We start from the raw sequence: 24,478 nt of genomic DNA on the forward strand, positions 1-24,478 counted from the left end.
GCGGAGCCTGACCGCGAAGGAAGATGGACGCCTGATCCCTGTGCTCCCTCTCCCTATAGCACTGCCATCCGCTACCATCAGCGACCCCCCCTGTACACAGACCCCGAAATCACATCGTACCGGTGCATCAAGCTCTGCTCGACAATCCACTCCATGGGCGGAGGTAAAAAAAAGAAGGATCTTACTCCATCGGTGGCGACAATGTTCCGCGCGCCGGCCACCTCGCAACGGCCCCCCTCCTCGCAACCCCGAGAGGAGGAAGAATCGGAACCGGAGGAATATGCCCACAGCTCGGACCCCACAGCACCACTCACAATAGGCATCCTGAGGGGTATGCTCCACGAGGCCACGGCCGACATAAAGACACACGTGGCTGCCGAAGTTACCAAACAACTGGTAGGCCTCAGAAAGGATATCACTGCGCTCACTAATAGGGCCGACCTCACAGACACCCACATCTCCAAGCTCAAAACCACATCCACTGAGCAGGCCCAGGACATTGCATATTTTCACGGCCGCATAGCAGCCCTAGAGGACAGCCTTGAGGACCTTAACAACCGCTCACGGAGAAATAACATACGAATTAGAGGCCTGCCTGAATCAGTCACTCCGGACCAACTGATTCCCACTCTTAAAGGTATATTTCGCTCACTGGCCCCAGACCTCACAGCGAGAGATATGGAAATGGATAGGGCCCACAGGGCCTTGCGACCCCCCAGCCTGAACCCCACCACCCCAAGAGACATAATCACGAGACTCCACCATTTCCCAGCTAAAGAGAAATTGCTCCAAGCAGTCAGGTACAAGCAGCCTACATACCAAGATCATCGCCTCACCTTCTTCCAGGACCTCGCTCCATCGACGCTGAAAAAAAGAAGGGACCTGAAACCACTCACCTTAGCCCTCCAACAAAAGGGGATGAAATACACCTGGGGTCACCCCTTTAAACTGATGGTAAGAAAAGATGACCAAACCCACACCCTCCTCTCCCCGATAGAAATGGGACCCTTCGCTGACTCACTGGGGATCCAACTGGTACAATACGCCCCACCAACCCGTAACTGGTCCGACTCCAGACACACAGACGAGCCAAGGACACAACAACCACCAAAGAAGCTTAAAACACCAACTCCGACACAATCACAACCAGAGGAACCGGAGCGAACAGCTCCTAGGCACTAACCATGCCACCATATCAAGATAGGTCTACCCGGGCCGCGGAGAAGGTAACTGACACAAAATACGCCACTCTTCTCTGGCACGACTACCCCTCCACTGACCTTCCAACCGCCCTACCTGGGTGACCCACAATTACTGCACAATGGCCAGCGCCAACCTGCAGCCCGACCCTGAATCCCAGAAAGCAACGTTCAACCATCTGCCAAGAGAACCACCCCAATACAACCACCCCCAGAAGGGAAGCCGGGCGAGCACCGAGGACTAGTGCCCCCGGAATCCCCCCCCTCCACCTCTCAACCCCACACGGTCAGCAGCACCAAATGGACTGGACTAACATATAGAAAACCGCAACAACCCACCTGCCACAACTCACTTGGCAATCATCAACCGGGAAACCCATGGACTATACCTTATACCACCACCCCCTACTAACACCCGCAACTCTAAGCCTGCTACATCCATGCCAACATCGATAGTCGCAGGCCTACTGGACTCCATCGAGAACTTACTTACCCAACATCCTGAAACCCCACCGATACAGCCTACTGTCGCAAGAAGACCGCCATTTACCGTTGTGGTCTAGCAAGTATACTGCAATGCGGACTTTGGGAGGCACACGGGATAACCACGCACCTGCACTTATCCACATACAACACACGCCTGAAACATGGGCACGCCACACAACACTCAATACCCATAGGACGTAGTAAGACTGCAGACAGACCACCCTTAACAGGCGCAAGCCACACACATACATACACAATTGGACAAACCCACCGTCAATGACCACTCACACTGCAAACACACGAAGTCCATGGTCACACACACGAACAACACAAGCACGATCCCCCACACTCAGTGAAACCCATGACCCACCCCGCATAGACCACCATAATGATAGCTACCACTCCCCATGGGGAGAGACCAAACTCCACGTTGACCGAACACTCAAACTCCACCACTTTATGACAGAGAATGCACCGGACCCAACGATCTTATCTGACTTCCGGGTTTAGGGACAAGCAGACCCACACAACACGCATATGCATACCACTGGCCGAATTGTAAAATGTAATGACGATTGTTTTTGTTATTAATGGTTTAACAATGTTCTTTGTGTTTGCTTCTCCTGCAATGTTGTTTATATATGTATTGTACTGTTATAATTTTATGCAGATATCTGCCACAACATATGTTGGTACGTTCCTCGCTAACCCTCGCGAGCTCCAACCTCTCCAGACTCCACCGCAGATACCTTATGACCCCAGCGACCCCACGCTTAAACCTCCGACACAAACCAACCAGCCACAGCACCGATGCAACCACGACCCACACAGGGGAAAGACTCACGACAATATGGATGACTTACATCTCTCAAAAACCGTGAGTAACACACGACATAATGTGCTAGAGGGGAGAGGTTACGGGAACGTGAAAACCTTCCTCCTCTCTCCCGGACACACACACACCCGGACCCCTAAGGGGCACTCCACTCATTCAACCCCACCCCACAGGCACCAACGAACCCCCCACAACACCTGGCACCAGAGATATAAGACCAGGTACATCCCCCTCAACCTCTCCACCCCACCCCAGATCGCCACGATCAACCCATGACCCACCCCACACCCCCCACCCAACCTTCTCTGAATAAAGAGAACCGGACCTGCAGGCCTCTCACCACAAACCCGCAGACAACCCACCACAAACAATGCCTAGATCAATCTCCTGTGTATCGCTTAACTGCAAGGGCCTAAACAACCCAGCCAAACGACATCAACTGATGCGTTGGGCGACCCGCACAAGGGCTGACATAATCCTACTTCAGGAAACACACTATGAGGAAAGTAGACATTTCCCCCTTAAAAATAAACACTACACAACATGCCACCTAGCAAACTCCCAAACAGGCAAACATAACTGGGTGGCCATACTCCTACACAAATCCTGCCCGATAACGTTCCAAGACTCAATAGCAGACCCACAAGGCAGATTCCTGACTCTCACTGGCAACCTGGGGAACCACAGGTATGCCATCTCTACCATTTACGCGCCCAACAAACCGGATCCACTCTTCTGGATAACCCTCAAGGCCCACCTAAAGCTATTTACCTCACATCACATTATACTAGGAGGTGACTTCAACGCGGTCATGTCCCCCCTTCTAGACCGCAAACGGGCCACGACCACCAACAATAAAAACCCCAAACACCCCAACAAACTTGATAAATCGCTGACGGATCTCACACTCCACACCGGGCTCCTAGACGTATGGAGACTCCAACATACCGACACACCAGACTTTACCTTTTACTCACACTCACATTCCTCATACTCCAGGATCGACATGTTCCTGATCTCCCCCTCACTACTTCCACTGGCTACAAACTCCTCCATAGGCACCATTACATGGTCAGATCATGCGGACATCTCACTAGAACTTCAGATCCCTCTCTCCACTAGGACATGGACCTGGCGCCTGAACCCCGCCCTGCTCCATAACCCAGAGATAAGGCAGACCATACGTACAGAATTAGGGAATTATTTCGAGGAAAACAAAGATTCGGTACCCTCAGTGGGCACACTTTGGGCGGCACACAAGACGGTGATTAGAGGGAAGTTAATAGAGCAGGACACCAGACAGAAAAAACAAAAACTGGCGGAATTACAACACCACCTACTCCAACTACGGACCCTCACAGACCAACACAAAACGAACCCAACCCCAAACGTCCTCCTGCAAATCAAATCCCACCAGCAATCCGTCAAATCATTCATGGCCAAAGACTCTCAAAAAGCACTCCTATGGACCAAACAACTTTTCTACGACAAATCCAACAAAGCAGATTCCCTCCTTGCACGCAAACTACGCCATAAAACCCAAACCAAACGGATATACAAAATTAACTCACCCAAGGGGACAACTTATGACACCCCTGACCACATAGCCTCCATCTTCGCCAAATACTTTACTAAACTATACGACCACAAACCGGAAGCCCGGCAACAACCATGCCAAACAACCTCCCAACAAGCCATAGACTCCTACCTGCGCGACATCCCCCTCCCCACACTGACCGACGAAGCGAGAGAGCAACTCGCAGCCCCCATCACGACAGAGGAAATAACATACACGCTGAAAACAATCAAACCACATAAAAGCCCAGGCCCGGACGGATTTACGGGCCTATACTATAAAACATTTCCCGACATTCTCACCCCACACCTAGCTACGCTCTTCAATTCACTCCTACAGGGCGACGCCTTGCCAAGCGACATGCTGAGATCTAACATATGCCTCATCCCGAAACCAAATAAAACACACCTTGACCCGGGACATTACAGACCCATCTCCCTGCTAAATGTAGACACCAAAATATTCACTAAACTACTGGCAAACCGAGTACAACCCTTCCTTCCAACACTGATCCACCCGGATCAGGTGGGATTTATCCCCTCCAGGCAAGCAAGCGACAACACCAGACGTACCCTGGACCTCATGTGGGTAGCCCAACACCGACAGATCCCGACCCTTCTCCTCTCCATGGACGCAGAGAAGGCATTTGACCGCCTTCTCTGGCCCTACCTATTCTCCACCCTTAGGAGATTCGGATTCCCCACACCCTTCACCACAGCCCTGACTACCCTCTACCACAGACCAACGGCCACGCTCTTGATACCCAACGCGACGCCAACGACAATCACAATCTACAACGGAACGAGACAGGGTTGCCCACTGTCACCTCTCCTTTTCGCCCTATCCCTAGATCCCTTCTACAAAAAATACGGAACTCCCCATTAATACAGGGCCTTAAAATAAACAGAGACGAGTACAAAATCGCAGCTTATGCAGATGACATATTGCTGACAATCACGAAACCCACGCAATCCCTCCCACCCTTGATCACACTCTTAGACGAATACGCGACACTATCGGGATATAAGTTAAACCTCAACAAAACTGAAACCCTACCACTGGGAATCAGCGAACCAACTCTAAGACAACTGGAAACCACGCACCCATTCACCTTCAGAAACGACAATATCCGATACCTCGGCATTCTACTCCCCAATCACCTCCCCACCCTCTACAGTGTGAATTACACCCCCCTAATCCAACAAGCATACACAGACCTCCAACGCTGGGACAATATGCCAATCTCATGGCTGGGCAGAATAGCCTCCATTAAAATGAATCTGCTGCCTAGATTCCTATACCTATTTCAAACCCTGAGCATCCAAATTTCCCGAAAAGACTTCAAACTGCTCCAAACCAAAATTGATAATTTCATCTGGTCCAATAAGAGACCACGAATCAAACGTTCCACAATGTACCAAAACACCAAAGCTGGAGGTCTCGGACTCCCAAATTTCTACAACTATTACCAAGCTGCCCAATTAGCACAGATCCAACATCTACACACCGCCCCAGGTACGAAACTATGGGTTGACTTAGAACACGACCTGCTAGGCGGAGACCACCCCTCACTACTCTTCTGGCTCCCAAAGCAACTAAGACCGAACACCCCACAAACAGCCCCAACCCTGCAAACATCCTTCCAAATATGGGACAGAGTCATCCGCAAAACCACTCTCATCAACAAACCTTCCCCACTCACCCCAATCCTACGCAACAAACAATTCCCCCCTGGGATGACACCCAGAGACTTCGCACACTATGAAGACAATGGCCTCTCCCGCTTCTTCCACTTCTTCAGAGCCAACCAACTAATCCAATTTCCAGACCTGCCCAGACAAACCCCACTGACCACCCACGACCAATTCAGATATATACAAATCCGCAGCTTTCTCTCTAACCCCACTCACAAGGCCACAGCAACCACCAAACTTACCCAATTCGAACACAACTGCATACACAAACCAGTACACAAAAGCCAAATCTCCTCCATCTACCTCCAACTAAACTCCACCTCCCAGACAGACGCAATCTCCTACACCAGAACATGGGAAAGAGATATAGGCCCACCGACCGACACCTCGGACTGGGCGAGCATATGGGAAGCAACAGCCTCCCTCACGATATGCGTAAACCACAAGGAGCAGGCATATAAAACGCTCCACCGCTGGTACCTAACACCCCTACGAATGAAACAAATGGGCTGCTCCACCACAGATACATGTTGGAAGGGCTGCGGAGCCCAAGGCACCTACATCCATCAATGGTGGGCATGCCCCCACATATCCCAATTATGGACAGCCGTTACCAACTTGACATCCCAAGTCCTACACACGGACATTCACATGGACCCCTGGATATGGCTACTCTCCAAACCCTATGCCCCACTGGTCAGATCCCAAAACAAATTACTAGCGAAGATAGCGCTGGCTGCCAGACGTGCAATAGCAGAACAGTGGGGTAATCAAAACCCCCCCCACTCTGGCAACGACGATACAAAAAATAAAAGAGGCAATGGAGATGGACAAACTTTCAGCCCTTTTACATGACACCACCCACCACCACAACAAGATATGGGATCCCTGGCTGATACACCACCTACTGCACAACCCCTGAGACCGGATGACCTAGCACCCGTCTCACTGACCCACACCTCCCTCACCTAACGCATGGCCTCCCCCAAGGCCGTGAATCCCATCCACACCCACCTGCAACGCTCAAAACCCACCACACAGCCGATACACGACTGTAAATTATGCCATCTCCCACAAGACCAGACTCTGCCCGGCAACACCCCGCTAACCGAAACCAACCGAGACTCACAAACTGCATAGACAACCCCAATACCTACCCTCTCCCGCACCACTGGCCCTCATGAACACGCTAACTGCATACATAGGCACTGCACATTGGAGATAATGAGGCCATCCGAGATGACACACACCGCCCCCTGCAACTACTCGATAGCAGTAGCACACAAGAGATACAAGACGCACTGAAACATAGACGGGACACTGGGTAACTCCCTGCCCCCTCTCCTCAGGGCCTGCACCCTACCAAACAACCTGACAATACCATGGACTCTATACGCAAAGTAAAGGAATATGTACCCTACCCCCCACCCTTTTCATTTCGGTTCCCCACCCCAATCCCCAGACGAAGAACAACAGATATCGACTAGAATGTAGAAAATGTTTATTTGCAATTAAAGCAGGTGGAAACCACCAACAGATAACTGATATACACGCTTGAACTGTTTGCCTACCGTAAAAAGCACACGTCTGTTTTGTGAAATTTGTACTACAAACTTTAACTTCCCGTTTTCTTTTCTGTACCCCCACCCCATAAAACAAAAATCTTTCAAAATAAAGAATTTAAAAAAAAAAAAACTTAAAAGAATATAAACTCACAAAAAAAACTGGAGAAAACAAAATAAAGTGTAATACAAAATAGCAATTAAAGGGTCACTCCAGACAGGAAATGATACATTTCTTTTTAATTCAGTATTCGTACTGAATTTTACAAAAAAAAAATCAGATACATACAAAATCAACCAATCCAGAGTAAGAATTAACAAAAAGACATTTTTAAAGTTTCTTGTTTTTGTTGAAACCATGACAAACTACATCATCATCTTTTAATTTTGCAAAATCCAGAGTGTAGCTTAGTCAATTAGGAGTATTTTACGGACATGTTTAACCCAACAATATAAAGATTATAGAGCAGATTAGTCACAACCTGCTTAACAGTCTTGGAATGGTGCAATGTGATTTCTGTTGCTCCTCCACTATATGAGCTAAAGGGAAAGGGTTAATATAGAATACATCAGTTCTGCTTTCTGTTTTTTGGCTATCTTGACGCGGCTTGTTTCTCGACCATTCTTCATTCAATTGTCCCTGATCATTGGCTTGTCTTATCTTGTCTGTCTGGCCTTGGCTTGTTCACTAGTATTCTTATTAAAGCCCAGTCACTATAAGGCTCGTTAATATGCTCCTATTTTATATACTAATTTGACCTAAGTTCTGCGTATTGGGTTCTAGACAGTTGTGACCATCTGTGCCGTGAAACAAATACCCGGTACCATCTTTGGTGACGTGTTCTTGTTATTACTCATCTTGTAAGAGCATTTTTAGATAAGTGTTTGTGCTTTTAAAGTACGCACTAAGTTGTATTTCTCTTTTAAATTAATGTGTAAGAGGAGCCTATAAAGGAAGATACGTGGACTGCTGTTTTACTACCCTTAATTGGGAGACATGCTTTGTATATTTAATATTTTGAAAAACACACTAATTTGGCTTTTCATACAGTGTTGCCTGTGTATGTCTGTTTTTGTATCTGTAGATTCCTTTGCTTTGTGCTATTTTTCCAGTTACACTGTTCTGAACTAAAATGTATAATTCCTTTGAGTACTGTCCACAATTAGTACTAGTGAATAACACTGTTAATTGTAAAATTATCTTGGAATTTAACATTTTATTGCAAAATAGACCAATTCAACCAAATCTGTCAGCTATGTTTGCAGCTCACCTGCCAATATTCAAATTCCCTGGTGAAATTGTATCTATTGCTTCTTGAACACACCTTTGCTATAAACTAAAGTGCACAATTTGGTGAAATTAGCGGAGCGTTATACAAATTTAGGAATGGCCCTTTATATAATTATAGCTATATCAATCATGGTGGCCAGCGTATTCTTCTATTTAACAGGATATTCTGCAGATTTATCTCAAAAAAGTCCTACAAAAAATCTGATGAATGTATATTACATACACAAGTTTGAGGTATTAGAAATACATCACGATGGCAGGGTAGGGGTTAAGATGCTTCTGTAAATCATTATTCATATTCATATTGGAAGAAACCTTTGTTTAAAAATAGAATATTTTACAAAACTTTATGTGAGCCTTACTGAAAGACAAAATGATAGAAGCATGAAGTTAATACCGTCTGAAAGCTGAAACCTGTCAGATTAGCAGAATGTATTTACATTTATTTTGGATGAAATATGTTAATTTGATGCAGTAACAAGACAAGGGAAATGTCTTGATTTACAAAAATGGTTGTGTATCTTGTCAGTCTCTATTTCAGTAAATGTCGTTCCTATACCTTTATTAAAAGTATTTACGTTTAACTTCAACCACTTTACATGTAAATTGATATTCATGTTGGTTTATTTATCATATAATGTGACTTAAGCACCTTCGGGTAAATGTGTGCTTTTAAATTATAAAACACACAGAAAACTCGAATATGATTATTTTATGTGTGTCCACACACGTCACTGATCTTGATAGATTAATAGTAGCAATATAAGGGGTTGTCTCTTGTATTTTTTAAAGGACACTAAGATTTTTAGTATTTGTTAAAAAATACTCATGACTGTGTTCCGAACTCAGAAGGTTATGTGTAAAAAGTATGTCCGCTGGTTTTGTTTGCGTGAGCCATTTTCCTATGTATAAACCCGTTAATCTACACTTTATTTTTGGGGGCTTTTTTGCACCTTTTGTTGCAGCTTTACTGTAGTGCTCCAACATAACTGATCCTCTCCCCCCTCCACACACACACACACACACACAAACATTATATTCTTCTTGGATTTATGCTTCTTTTCCTGATGATTTTCACAATTGATTACATTCACAAACTAAGCAGAAAACTAAATATTATTAGTAATAAAAAGCACACAATTTAACAGGACCAACTGCCTAACTGATAGTGCCTAACAGTTAGGTGTGCCAACATTCATATATAAAAGTAGTGATTTCTATTACAATCAGCACTTTTTTATAATGAAAAAAGAGGACACACTCTTCATACAACATTTTTCATGTTTGGTGTGCCCACTAATATGCTTTTGTGATAATTTATTATTAATATCATAAATGGTCTTTATGAGAATTCTATCAGGAATTTGTGGACTATTTACTTGATCATATGTGACATTCTAAGAGTCTGAAGACTAATGGAGTGTACTCTAGGTCATAAACCTTAAACTGCTAAAAATGGGCCTAAAAGATAATCACTCAAAATGCTTTTTAAAAAAAGAATATCAACATGATAACTTCCAGAGCACACACAGCAAAACATATTACCGTATATATGGCCAAGGTTATTTCCTGTCATTACTCTTGTAAAACAGCCATTCTAGCCCTACATTAAGATCATCAGATTACCAGCAACGCTGAGGCAAGGTTACTATAATGCATAACCCCTAAATGGTATTTTGAGATTACTTTGAGATTACTTTGTCAGGGTACATAATAACAAGTTTGTGTAAGGTATCTAATGGATTGTATGTCCATATAAGTAGGTTCACCTGTACCTCAGTGCTGTCATGATGTACTGGACCCATTTCTAATGTACTAAAGGATTGGGGCATAGGCATTATGTGCTTTACTAGGATACATTGTTCAAGGATTGAATTTAATAGATGCAAAGATGCAACAGCAAACTTATAATTGAAACAATGATTTTGTAGTATAAGAATTGTAGAATATTGGTCAAGGGACAACCCAAGCTGCCACTTTTTAACAACCAAGAGACCGTTACTCCCAGACATATGAAGGGGGCATGGAGAGTGGCCTTGCAGGTGGCAATGTAGGTGTAATTGATTGATCATCCCATGGTCTTTTGGCTAATGGTCCAGAACTTTTGGGAACTGTGTGACGTTATTTTATATTGTTACTATTTCCTTACATAAAGGAGAGCATATTGTTTGCAACGCCTTTCGTGTTACTAGTGAACGTATGGACCCCTGTGCTGTTTTTTTTTTTTTTTAAGAATTGGCCATCCCATTGGACCCTCTCGAATTACAAGAATTCTAATTTCTTCTCTTTCTTTCTTTTTACTTTTTTTTTTTTTTTCATATTTCATATTTTATTCTTTTCTTATTATAAAAAGACAAAGACAACACCATATACATACCACTTTACAATAATACAGTACGTATTACATAATTCAAGTATAAAAATAACCAACAGACAATACATTTAACAATATTTCCGGCTAAGAGCTCACAGGAGTCAGAATAGATTTCTATTAATATTTTTAAATTCCTATTTAGACAGTAAGATATCCTTATATCAAGTGTAAGCGGGGTTTATATATATTCTCGGCTTCCTTCTTTTCTTTTTCTTTCCCCTTTTTTTTTTTTTTCCTTTTTTTCTTTTTTTTTTTCTTCCTTTCTTTTTGATGTATATATTAATTTTGCTGTATAATACCAAGCCAGTTTTTCATTGTGTTTGGTTCTTTAACTATCCCTATCTCCATTTTTAACTGGTAAATTACTTGCGATTTTACTTCCTCCCAGACTGGAATTTCCCTAGTTTTCCATTTCCTAGCAATTAATATTTTAGCTGCTAGCAATATATGAATTATCAAAGCAGCGAATTGGTCAAAATTCTGAGACATATGTAGTTGTAGCAGGAAAACCTCATATCATATCAATATTAATTCCTATCAATGAGTCAATATTCATAACTATCATAGACCAATACCTTTTTATTAGTCCACATTCCCACCATATATGTAACATTCCTGCCTTGTGTGCCCCGCAGCGCCAACATTTGTCAGAGGCATCAGAATACATTTTAGCTAGTCTATCTGGCGTTAAATACCACCTATTCATGATTTTATATTGAAGTTCCACTAGGTTCAAGCAATGTACATTTTTTGTGATCAAGTTTAATGCTTTCCTCCAGTCTTCATAACTTATGTTGTTATCTAACTCCTTTTCCCATTTTGTTATTACAAAACAAATAATTTCTTCCGGGTCATTTTCAATTAACTTAAAACACTTTGAGACTAATTTCTTAATAGTGGTATGATTTTTTAATAGTTGTTCCAGTATTAATTGTTTATCTGAATAGTTTTTGGGTAGATGCTCTTTAAGATACCCCTTTATTCTCATGTAGGTAAATATCTCTTTAGACTGCAACTTATATTCATCTGTTAGAGCATTAAAATCTTTTATCATACCATATTCTATTATGTTATTTATTTTATTAATCCCTGCCTTAATCCAACTCTGAATATTAAGATCAATAATATTTTTTTGCAACTATCCAAAATCAATACTAGTAATCAATTTATCTTGTACATCTAGATCTTTTCTTAGTTTATTCCATATAGGTATTATATTATTTAGAATCAGACCCTTAGAAGAATGTCCCTGTCGGGGATTATTTCTAAGGTCTGTCTTCCAGAAAAGGGAGTATATATCCTCCTTTATTTCATCATTAAATAAGCTCTGTTCCATTTTAAACCAGATTTGTTCTTTAGCTAAATCGGATTGGGTTATTATTGCTTGTGCTATATTACATACTCTCCACGTTTGATTTAATTGTGGAATTCCCAGCCCACCCGATTTTATCTTTAACATTGAATGATTACGGCTTAATCTTGGACGTTTTTGGCCCCAGATAAATTTATTAATGATTGATTGTGCTAAGGATAACCAGCTTTCTGAACAATACAGGGGTAGCATGCGGAAGAGATAAACCCACTTTGGATATATATAAAATTTTATCATATTTATTCTTCCTCACCATGATACTTCAATTCCCTTCCAATTATTTGCTGTGTCTTTCATTAGCCTTAGAAAATTTTGTTCCATCATGCTATTCGGTTCATTAGTGATTTCTATGCCCAAAACTTCCATGGTGTTTTTTTCGCAGTCAAATCCGAATTTGTCATATCGCTTTTGCTTAATACTTAACGTGAGATTGAATGAGAGTGCAGCAGACTTACTTAGATTTAATTTATATCCTGAATAGAGTGAGTATTCCCCTATAGATTCCATGACCTTTTCCATGGATTTCAAGGGGTCCGTCAATGTGAGTACCACATCATCTGCATACATTGTAAGCTTTAATGATTCTTTCTCTAGTTCTATTCCTTTTATGGAGTCATTATCTCTAATTTTGTGTGCTAAAGGTTCAAGGCTAATCAAATACAAAAGTGGGGACAGGGGACAGCCCTGTCTTGTTCCATTTGTCAATTGGAACCATTCTGAAAAGAAACCACTTCCCACTAGCCTAGCAGTTGGAACTGTATATAAGGCCATAATAGCCCTAGTGATATTACCTTGAATTCCAAAACCAAGTAGGGCTTTCTCCAGGAAATCCCACCTTACCCTGTCAAAGGCCTTTTCGGCATCTAATGACAGGGCAAGGAGGGGTATATTCCTTCTAGTTGCCAGATCTGCCACATCTATCAATCTTCTAATATTAGAAATTGGGGATCTACTGGATATAAACCCCACTTGGTCCTGATGGATAATATTTGGTATTATAGTAGAGATCCTATCTGCTAGTACAGAGGAATATATTTTGATGTCACTGTTAAGTAGTGAAATAGGTCTATAATTTATTACCAGTTCCGGATTTTTCCCAGGCTTTAGAATTGGGACTATATGGACCTTTAACAGTTCACTGGGAATATTTCCATGTATCATGAAGTCATTAAATAATTTAGTAAGTGGATCTATAATATTTCCCTTAAAAGTTCTATAAAAACAGTTACTGAACCCGTCTGGTCCTGGTGCTTTTTTTGTTTTTAATTTTTTAATTGCAAATTCTACTTCGTTTTGTAGGATAGGTTCATTTAATGCTTTCAATTGAGCTTCTGTTATACATGGAAGTTTAAGTTGGGTAAAAAATTCAGAGATATCATCAATACTATTTCTCCCAGGTAAATTATATAGGCCTGCGTAGTACTTCTGGAATGCATTACCGATCTTATCTGGTGACAAAACTACTTCTTCTCCGTTTATTTTTAATTTAGAGATAATTTTTTTAATTTTTTCCTTTTTTAATCTATTTGTTAGTAGTTTATCCGCTTTATTCCCTTTATAGTACCAGTTTCTTTTTAAGCGTTCCAGCGCTAGGTTGGAATTATTTATCAAAATATTATTAATGGTCTCTTTTATTTCTTTTAATTCTTTACTGCTTTCAATCGAAATATTTTTTCTATTCTGTTTTTCCAGCCTATCGTAATCTATATAAAGTTGTGCCAAGTTTTGTAAGTTTCTTTTTTTTTCCTGTGTGCCCACTTTTATAAAGCTTCCCCTGATTGTACATTTAAACGCACACCAAAGCGTAGATAGAGAAATCTCAGAGTTATTATATCTTTCTTTTTACTTTTTATGTTAAGTAGGAATCATTCACTAGACTTTTTTTTTCCTAGCAGGCATATTTTATTTAAATTTACTTGAATTCTTGACAACTGTAAATATTCACAAAGTGCAACAGAGATACAGACTGCAGAAACTATAGATGGACCAAACCTGTCCAAATAAACTATTATATTGTGCTGTAATAATGTGATAAGTGCCAAACGGATGTGCAGTGTATGACATGATGACAGGATACACACCATTAGGCACAGTAAATAGTTTCCAATTTAGTAGACATAGTGACATGGGCTGTAAAAAGATGTGCATCCATCAAGGACAGCGTTTCTCATATCTGTTTCTTCTGATGATTGAAAAGAAGGCAAAAACAGAGTTTGAAGCACTTTCCACTTTTGCAACAAACTAGGGAAAAATCCCATCCCACGTCAGAATGGCAGCCAAATCTCTCCTTGGATCATGACGCTGTTACCTCACATGTTAAATTTTATATTCATGAATATTATGTTTTTGCATATTTCATTCAGTCCAATCTGAACAAGCTCTCATAAAATCACCTCTACAGGCAGAGAATTCAACATCCTGATTGTTAAACTGTCAAAAAACCTTTCCTTTGCCTTACACTAAATTGCCTTTGTTCCAGTCTAAATGGGTGACCTTGTGTCCTACTTATAGTCATAGTAATGAAAATAATTCCAGATAATGGTTTGCATTGGCCTGGAATATATTTCTATAATATTATCATCATCTTTTTTTAAAGTGAAAAGATTTAAATGTGTTAGTTTTTCTGTGTAAGTCAGCTCTTCCATTCCCCACATTAATTTTGTAGCCCACCTCTGAACCTTTTCCAGTGCCGTAAGAGCAGGTGGCCAAAATTGTTAAGCTTATTCAACATGTGGTTTTACCATTGATTTATAAAGAGGCAAAATTATATTTTCATCCAGTGAACTTTTTTGCATAACAATACCCTACTAAGTAACTGCTGATTGACTTTGGGCATTGTTGCCTAATTTAATGCATATTACTATTCCAAAATCATTTTCGAGTGCTGTTTTCTCTAACTCACTACCATTTTGGGTAGTTGCACCCCAAAGTGCATAATTTGGCACTTTGTATAACTCATATGTCAACTCTTGTGCTTATGTCAATTTGGCAAATTTTACAAAAAAATGTAAATAATTTGAAAAGCTCAGCCAAAAATGATTAAATTGAGGCCTATATTACATGTATTTGCATACTTGACCCTGTTTTGTAATAATTATTACCTAATTTATGAATGGATCATTTGTGGAAACCTCATACAGCTTAGGGGCCTTAAGATAATTATTTTGGATAAACGTTCTATATGTTCACATTATTATTAGAAAAACATTTCAAATAATCTCTCTACAAAAATTTCCATTGACTTCAATGGTGACTTCCTGAGATAAATAAAGTGAAATTTTTTTTTTAATATATTGTGATCATTTGAAAAGCTTATCGAAAAGAATTAAACTGAGGCCCAAGGCTTTGATTTCATTTGTTTGAATCTGAATCAGAAATTATTCAATAATGTTAGGAAGAAAATGATCTACAAAGGGTCACCATTAAAGTATTTGTAAAATTATGTTTATAAATCATTCTAAACGTTTTTTTCTGACAGAATGGAATAATTTCTCAACCTGATTCAAACAAATTAAATCACGGCTTCAGTTAAGAGAATGAAAAAAGAACTTGAAAAAAATAAAAAATTATATATTTTTTTGTGGAGATGGCATTAGTTACACCTTGTTTTTTTTATAGATCTGTAGGTGGTTGTAATAATGGAGGAGGTTTGTGATTTCAGTTAAAAGAGTGTTGAGCAATGTGTTGATTTTGTGTGGGTATGGCTTTTTTAAACTGTGAAAGAGATGGCATTGTTGTTTCCTATGGTCTGTGAAGGTATACCGTTGTGTTTCTCTAGATTTGTAATGTGGAATCATTATAAGACTACAGTAATTTTTGTTGAAACACATATTATCTGTGCAAGATTAGCATTATAGTTCATTGATATTTATCCAGCTACGACTATTAAACTCTACGTCACTACTATATGGTTTATGAAACACAATATAAAGAAACAATATTGTTAACGGTGTATAAACCCACCAGCAAGTTGTGGTATAAAAAAAATCAACTCGCCTATTTTAATATAAATGTTTCATCATTGGTTATTAGCTGATAATACACTATTTAGTGATTATATCCATTAATATGCAACTTTTCATGAGTTTATTCAGTTTTAATTAAAATATGGTTCAAGATAACTGAACTAGCTGCTTGCTTTCAGTTGGCTGTTGAACTACAGTTTGAGAGGTAGTTATTAGCCACCTCAGGCTACTGACAGTAAAAGGGGTGGAGCCAATGATGAAAGTGCATCACTGACCTGCCCCCCTTTACCCTCCCTCCCATCAGCAACCCAATTGTAAATGCATGCATGGTTAAAGATCATATTAAAAGTGATTAGGGTAAGGGGCTTAAGATTTGAGCGGAGGTAACATCCAAATTATATTATATAGAATTTTTAGTGTTAGAGGATTGAAAGTTTGAGAGGGGTTATATTTTTTGTATAAGGGGTGTTTAGAATTATCGTGTTTAGGGTTAGTGTGGGGTTCATTTAGTATTTTAGAATTGGAGTACATGGGGTGTTTGATAGGTTATTTGCAAAGTACTCGCCCTCCTATGTATTCTGTTGTTCTTCTACTTCCTGTCCAGCCTTATAGACAAACACTGGGACAACATTGGGTTTTGCACCCTGTATAGTGTTCCTGTAGCTCTGCTATCAAGAATAGGAAGCACAGTGGACTTCTGAGGACACTGGTCAAGGATCCTGGCACCTGCCTGTCCCCATCAAAAGGCATATTATAACTTCAGAAACAAGGTACTCATTTAGGACAGGCCCTTTTAGACATGTGCCTACACTGTCTAATGGAAAATTCAGCCCTACAAATAAGTTGTACTGGTATCAAAAGGAACTAATAAGTTTGCCAAGAGAGTATACAGAGAAAACAGAAAATGGCAAAGGACAGAGCCTTGAGGGACTTCCACAGAGACAAGTTGAGGTAAGGAGGGCGAGTGATGTTAACATAAAATGATATACTGAAAGAGTGTAAGGAGAGATGGGATGAGAACCAGAAAAGGACAGTGTCACGAAGACCAAGGGTGTGAAGGATTTGGAGAAGGAGAGTCAAGCCAGTCATCTGTGTCAAAAGTAGCAGACAGGTCTAAGAGAATTTGCATTGTGTAGTGGCTTTTGTATTTAGTTACAATTATATAATTAGTCACTTTAGTTAGAGCAGCTTCACTAAAATGCTGAGGATGGAAGCTGGACTGAAGAGAATTGAGGAGAGGGTAAAGAAAATAAATCAGTCAGGTATAGACAAGTCATTCCAGGAGCTTTGTGGGAAAAGGAAGTACGCATACAGGGTGGTAGTTAGATGGTGCAGTTGGGTCGAGAGTTGGCTTTTTAGAATATAATTAAAAGTACCATATCTAAGGGTTGTGGGGCAACACCAGAAGAAATATATACCTGAAGATGTATGTTAAGGAAGGTAGAGGCCAGGGACAAGAGATCCAATGAGAGGGAATGGGAACAGATGGAGGGATAAGAAGAAAGGAGACATACAGATAGCTCCTGTTCAGTTACTGCGGTGAAGAATAGATGAAGCATGGTTGAAGTCTGGATGAGATAGAGAATTTTTCTTAATTGATAAATCTTGTTAGTAAAATAACCACAGTTGTTAGCCGTAAGGCTTGATATAAGGAGGGGCTATGGCTGAGCAAAGTAGGTGTTGAATGTATCAAACATCTGCTTGGAATTATGAGCATAAGATTTTATGATGGATGATAAATATAATTAGTTGGCAAGGAAGAGGGTTGTGTTTAGTTATATGGCTTTGAGTAAGGTTACCTTGTCCAGGGCAGCGGTGATGGCAGAGTTTTACAAGGAGATTACCAATATGGGACAGAAGAAAATACAGTTGGGCTAAAAGGTGGATAGTTCGATTACTTGTCCAATTAAAGTCCCCAAGGATGAGTAAAGCAATTTTACAAGAAAGGAAGGGGGGAAGCCCGGCAGGGATTGGTTGAAGAAAGGGAGATGCAAAGCATGGAGGTAGTATTTAAATGTGAGCAGAGTTGGGTTTGAACTGGGGCATGTGGTGGACTTAAAATGAGGAGAAAGAGAAGGAAGGGGAGGGGGGCTGTGGTTTGAAGGACTATATTAGGATGGAAAAGAACCTTAACCTGCCACAAAGTTTTGGAGTGTGAATTAACTGAAGGCCTCAAAAGGACAATTAGGTTTCGGTTAATACCGGTAAAATGAGGTTATGTGAGGTTAAAAAGTCATGGATAACTGCTGATTTTGGGATATTGCATTCTAAGCATTAATTCCAGACAGCACGTCAAAAACAGGAGTAGAGGTAGAGTCATATGGAATGGATATAGCATTGGCTGGATTTCTAGGGTTAGTGCAATTGAGTCAGAGGGTCATATACAGGGTTTGGGGAGATATCACTTATTGCCAGGAGCAGAAGAATGGGTAGTAGGAGAAGGTATGAATAGTATTTAAATCAATGTAGTAAATGCTAGGGTTTAACGTTCAAGGATGGGAAAGGGAATATTTGTGTAAAAAAAAGTTCATGGGTCGACGTAAGGAGGGAGCGACACAGATGGTGTTACGAGGAAGTGGTAAAGAGAAAATATTTTAGTAAGGAGAAAAGAAAAGGTAAAAGTGAAGAAAAAAAGTATAGAAGTAAGGCAAATTACAAAATGAGAGGGGAGAATGTAGTGAGAGGCGTTAGCAAACTGGGTGTAAAGCTGGAAATTAGAAGAGGATGGAGGGAGTACAATGGTCAAAAGCATGTTTAACCATTATATAGCCCTGTGGAATATGGAACTTATTTATACATTTTAATAATATGCTCAAGGATAGTGTGAGACATAAACATGGGCCGTTCATTTATATCAGTATCTCTCCAGGGTTTACATTTATATTACTTTTGGTACAAAAATCTAGTATATCTAAACACCTAGAAACTGAACTTTCAGGTATTTGTTTAATATCTGTTCTTGCTTGTGCCTGGCACTAGACTGATTTTGGTGTCTAAAGCACATGTTTAACCCCTTAAGGACCAAACTTTCTTGAATAAAGGGGAATCATGACATGTCACACATGTCATGTGTCCTTAAGGGGTTAAATGTAAAATTGTACCTGGCAATATATGGGATTATTCACTAAACTATATTGATTATTATAATTGATAAAACCCAAATAAAAGTTGCAGCCTATTGATAAAATGTTGTATGCATATTTATTTATCTATTTGTTTATATCTTACTCGTGTTACCATGTATATTATATGGCTATTGCTAGAGCAATGTTAACATGTTTGTTTCTTTACAAATACTGTACAACAATATTCTCACAATTTCACAGGTCTCACTCCTTCCCCCTCAGATGGGGGGATGTCATTGGCCCCAGGCAAGTACGTGAAGCTCTTTATGTGGTTTCACCATCTCTCTGTCTGATTTTACATTAATACACACGTTTTCTTAGGGAGAATCAGAATTGCCAGACATCACTACATATTACTTGGTATTACTTGGCCTGACTTATACTCAAATTTGTAGTCAGTGGGCAGCATTTTACATTTATATTCATGTGACTACATTGTCCTCGGTGGATTTTGTTGAATGTGTTATTTTGCTGTTGACACTGTAAATACTATTTTAAAGGACTTTATTTCTGTGCATGTAATGTCTGTACATCCCAAATCTACTCATCCATGTGTATAATTCCTGTCACTGGGAATGCTATACCATCCTGCTTTACAATTCACTAAAACACTGCAAATTACTGCATTTAATTTTCCTCCTGTAACCTGTGTGTGCTCATTGTCCTTTCACCGTGTTTAGTGATTATGTGAGGTTGTACACATCTGAACATGTTTAGCCTGCCATTTTGTGTTATTAAGTACAGCAGCTAGCCATTGTGTGTCACTGTGGATATTGGCTTGCCATTTTGTATCAGGTTATTCAGCAACTAATAAATGTGCATTACTGTGTGCAGCAGCTTGCCATAATGTACTACTGTATATAGCAATCCATTGTGCTATTAGGGTGTACAGCAGCCTGCCATTGTGTGTTACTGTGTGTAAATTCTTCCAATTGTGTATCACTGTGTACATCAGTTTTTAATTGTGTATTGCAGTGCACAGCAGATTGGTATTTTTATGACTGTGCACATTAAGTATTGCAGTGCATAACACCTTGCCATTGTGTATCACTGTGTACAGCATCTTGTCATTGTGCATGCTATATTGTCATTGTGTATGCTATATTGTCATTGTGTATGCCATATTGTCATTGATTAGCATTGTTTATTTTATCTGCTTGTTTGTGCCTGTCCCTATATATAGCAGCTTGCCATTTTGTATCACTGTGCAGTAGCAGCTTGCCTTTGTCTATAGATGCGTGGCTATGTATGATTGTGTCACTGTGTATGATTGTGTCGCTGTGTGTGATTGTGTGTCACTCAGTGTGATTGTTTGCCATTGTGTGTCCGGGTCTCTGTGTCACACTCACCAGGTTCATGCTGTCCAGGGTTGTCAGAGATCTCTATGACCAGCAGCAGGCGGCCCTCGTAGCTCTGGCCCGCCGTGTACAGCCTGCTGATGGACGGACACTGCAGCCACACGGACACCAGCGCCTCCCGCAGCTCCCGGTAGCGGTGATACTCGAAGGAGATCCCCCCGGGCTCACGACTCAGCCTCCTCCTCCTGCCGGTCGCCTCGGAGGAAGAAGACAGGGACCAGCAGCCCAGCACCAGCATCAGCCAGCAGGCAGCTCGCCATACATCAGCCGGCATTGCAACCTCCTCTGCCTGGACACCTACCTTACCTGTCTGTCTGTCTGTCTTTGTCACTGAGAGATGGAGACTGCAGCTTCCCTAAACTCACCTACAGACAGCTAATCCTGCCTCTCCAGCACACACATCTATTGTGACCTCCTTTAGCTGCTGATAATCTTAATCACAATAACTGACTGACTGTCTAATCCCTGGACCTAGATCTGTATATTCATTGGTTTCCTCTCCCTCCTCCCGTGTATCACTGTCACTGCCTGCTGCTGCTGCTGTCTGCCTGTGTTTGCTCTGCTCCTTATGACAGCCTGCTGCTCCTCCTTCTATGGATGCTGAGCTTCAGCCCTCAGCTCCTTCTCCTATTGGACAAGTACAGCAGCTGTTCTAGAATGCTGCCATCCAGGGGCACACTGTTACAATCGTGGGCACATACTGCTACAATCACGGGCACACTGAGACAATCACAGGCACACTGAGACAATCACAGATACACTGAGGCAATCCTGGGCACACTGCTACAATCATGGGCACACTGCTACAATCATGGGCACACTGCTACAATCATGGGCACACTGCTACAATCATGGGCACACTGCTACAATCATGGGCACACTGCTACAATCATGGGCACACTGCTACAATCATGGGCACACTGAGACAATCATGGACACAATGCTACAATCATGGGCACACTGAGACAATCATGGACACACTGATACAATCATGGACACACAGAAACAATCATGGGCACAATGCTACAATCATGGACACACTGAGACAATCATGGACACGCTGCTACAATCATGGGCACAATGCTACAATCATGGATACACTGAGACAATAATGGGCATACTGATACAATCATGGACACGCTTCTACAATCATGGACACGCTGCGACAATAATGGGCACACTGAGACAATCATGGGAAAACTGCTACAATTATGGACACACTGCTACAATCATGGGCACACTGCTACAATCATGGACACAATGCTACAATTATGGACACACTGCTACAATCATGGACACACTGCTACAATCATGGACACACTGCTACAATCATGGGCACACTGAGACAATCATGGGCATACTGATACAATCATGGACACGCTGCTACAATCATGGACACAATGCTACAATCATGGACACACTGCTACAATCATGGACACACTGAGACAATAATGGGCACACTGAGACAATAATGGGCACACTGAGACAATCATGGGAAAACTGCTACAATTATGGACACACTGCTACAATCATGGGCACACTGCTACAATCATGGACACAATGCTACAATTATGGACACACTGCTACAATCATGGACACACTGAGACAATAATGGGCACACTGAGACAATCATGGGAAAACTGCTACATTAATGGGCGCACTGCTACAATCATGGGCACACTGAAGCAATCATGGGCATACTGATACAATCATGGGAAAACTGCTACATTAATGGGCGCACTGCTACAATCATGGGCACACTGAAGCAATCATGGGCATACTGATACAATCATGGGCACACTGCTACAATCATGGACACAATGCTACAATTATGGACACAATGCTACAATCATGGGCACACTGAGACAATCATGGGCATACTGATACAATCATGGACACGCTGCTACAATCATGGGCACACTGCTACAATCATGGGCACACTGCTACAATCATGGGCACACTGCTACAATCATGGGCACACTGATACAATCATGGACACACTGAGACAATAATGGGCACACTGAGACAATCATGGGAAAACTGCTACATTAATGGGCGCACTGCTACAATCATGGGCACACTGAAGCAATCATGGGCATACTGATACAATCATGGGCACACTGATACAATCATGGGCACGCTGAGAGAATCATAGACACACTGCTAGAATCATACGCAGACTGAGACATAGGGGGGCAGACCATGGAGATAAAAAATATATAAGGATATTTGGACTACAACCTCCTTCATGCCTTTGAAATGTTAACACTGCAATAATAAAAGACACACAGAGAAAGCTTTGAGAATTTAAAAGGTGGAAGAGTCTAAATTTTTTTTGCCTAACAATTTGGAAGATCTTTGACAAAAATCAGCGATCTCCAGAGTTCCAAATGACCATCACTTCCCCAGCTGCATTGATGTTGCAGAGTATATAAATCCTCATTATCAGTATCAATTTCTTTAAAACCTGTTGTACAGCTGTAATAGGATGTAAGCACTTGGCTAACCTGCTCCCAGCATTATCACCCAATCACCTCCAAACAGACTAAACATAACTGACACTGATAATGCACTGATCTGTGGTGGTTATAGTTAATATAGTTATTATGATGCCTGGAGGTCCTGGGCGCCAACTTAACTTAAGGAGTTAAACCATTTGCAAACAGTTTAACCCCAGACCTGTGCAGATGGTGCCTGTCGTCCATGAGGAAGTTCGGACTAGGCCCCAGTGATAGACTGAGAGCGGCAGGTGATACTAGCTTTCCTTTGAGAACTGTGTGAGAAAGGTACTTAATGGTGAAGTTGTTATGGTACTTGGAGTGTTTCTTTAAAAAAATCACTGATCTAAGTAAGCTAGACAGGTGATTAATGCCTTTTCCACATGGTCCCCCTCACTGTAAGTAGTAAGCATATTAAATGCTGGCGCACACTCGCCTAATCTCCGCTATATTAAACATAATTGTATTCATCTCAGTTGTTGTGCCTCTGGAATCTGATAAAAATAATATCTGACTTGCCCAGTCTAACCTGAACTGTTGAACTTACATGTATTCTGCTCAACAACATGCAAATGAAAAAAAAAAAATTAAGGACTGAATTAGCAAACTGTATACTGTACCAAGTATATTTAGTAAACTAGGAATTGTGTAGCACATTTTAGACTTAGCTACCAAGAAAATAAAAAAATCTATTTTGGGTTAAAATCTGCAATCCCCTTGTCAATTCTCTACAATTCACGATAATCCTATAGGAGTGGTAAGAATCATTTTATGGTATTAACAGGATGTGTATGTGATGTAAGTATTTTCCACAATTCTAAAATAATAGTATACTATGACACTTGTTTACATTTTTTTTCCTTCTATGTAGGCATCATAAGAGTAGATAACAAGTAAACATACATTTAATAAATGCAATTTTGCTAATTAAAACTACTCCCCCAAACCACATAACTGGATTAATAAATAATGGGATGGGTGTGGAGTTGAAGCATTGAGATGGCCTGAGGTTAGTGATCTATTGAAAAGGAAACATGTGATTCAAGAATCGTTGTCACTGACAATTAGATTGTCTTACAATGTCAATATGATAGGACTCGGAAATAACTTATGTTGCACACATGAAAAAAAAATGCCTTATAT

General features: G+C 41.0%; 1 protein-coding gene across 1 annotated transcript in view; it reads right to left on the reverse strand.

The window, feature by feature from the left end:
- Positions 1–21,408, reverse strand: part of CPE (carboxypeptidase E) — a 59,764-nt gene extending 38,356 nt beyond the window's left edge. Inside the window, exon 1 of the mRNA XM_063458199.1 lies at positions 20,829–21,408. Within this exon, the coding sequence (XP_063314269.1) occupies positions 20,829–21,111 (283 nt within the window). The 5' untranslated portion in view covers positions 21,112–21,408. The remainder of the gene's footprint in view (positions 1–20,828) is intronic.
- Between the last annotated feature and the right edge of the window lie 3,070 nt (positions 21,409–24,478).

Source organism: Pelobates fuscus, chromosome 6 (assembly GCF_036172605.1).
Source record: "Pelobates fuscus isolate aPelFus1 chromosome 6, aPelFus1.pri, whole genome shotgun sequence".
NCBI lineage: Eukaryota > Metazoa > Chordata > Amphibia > Anura > Pelobatidae > Pelobates > Pelobates fuscus.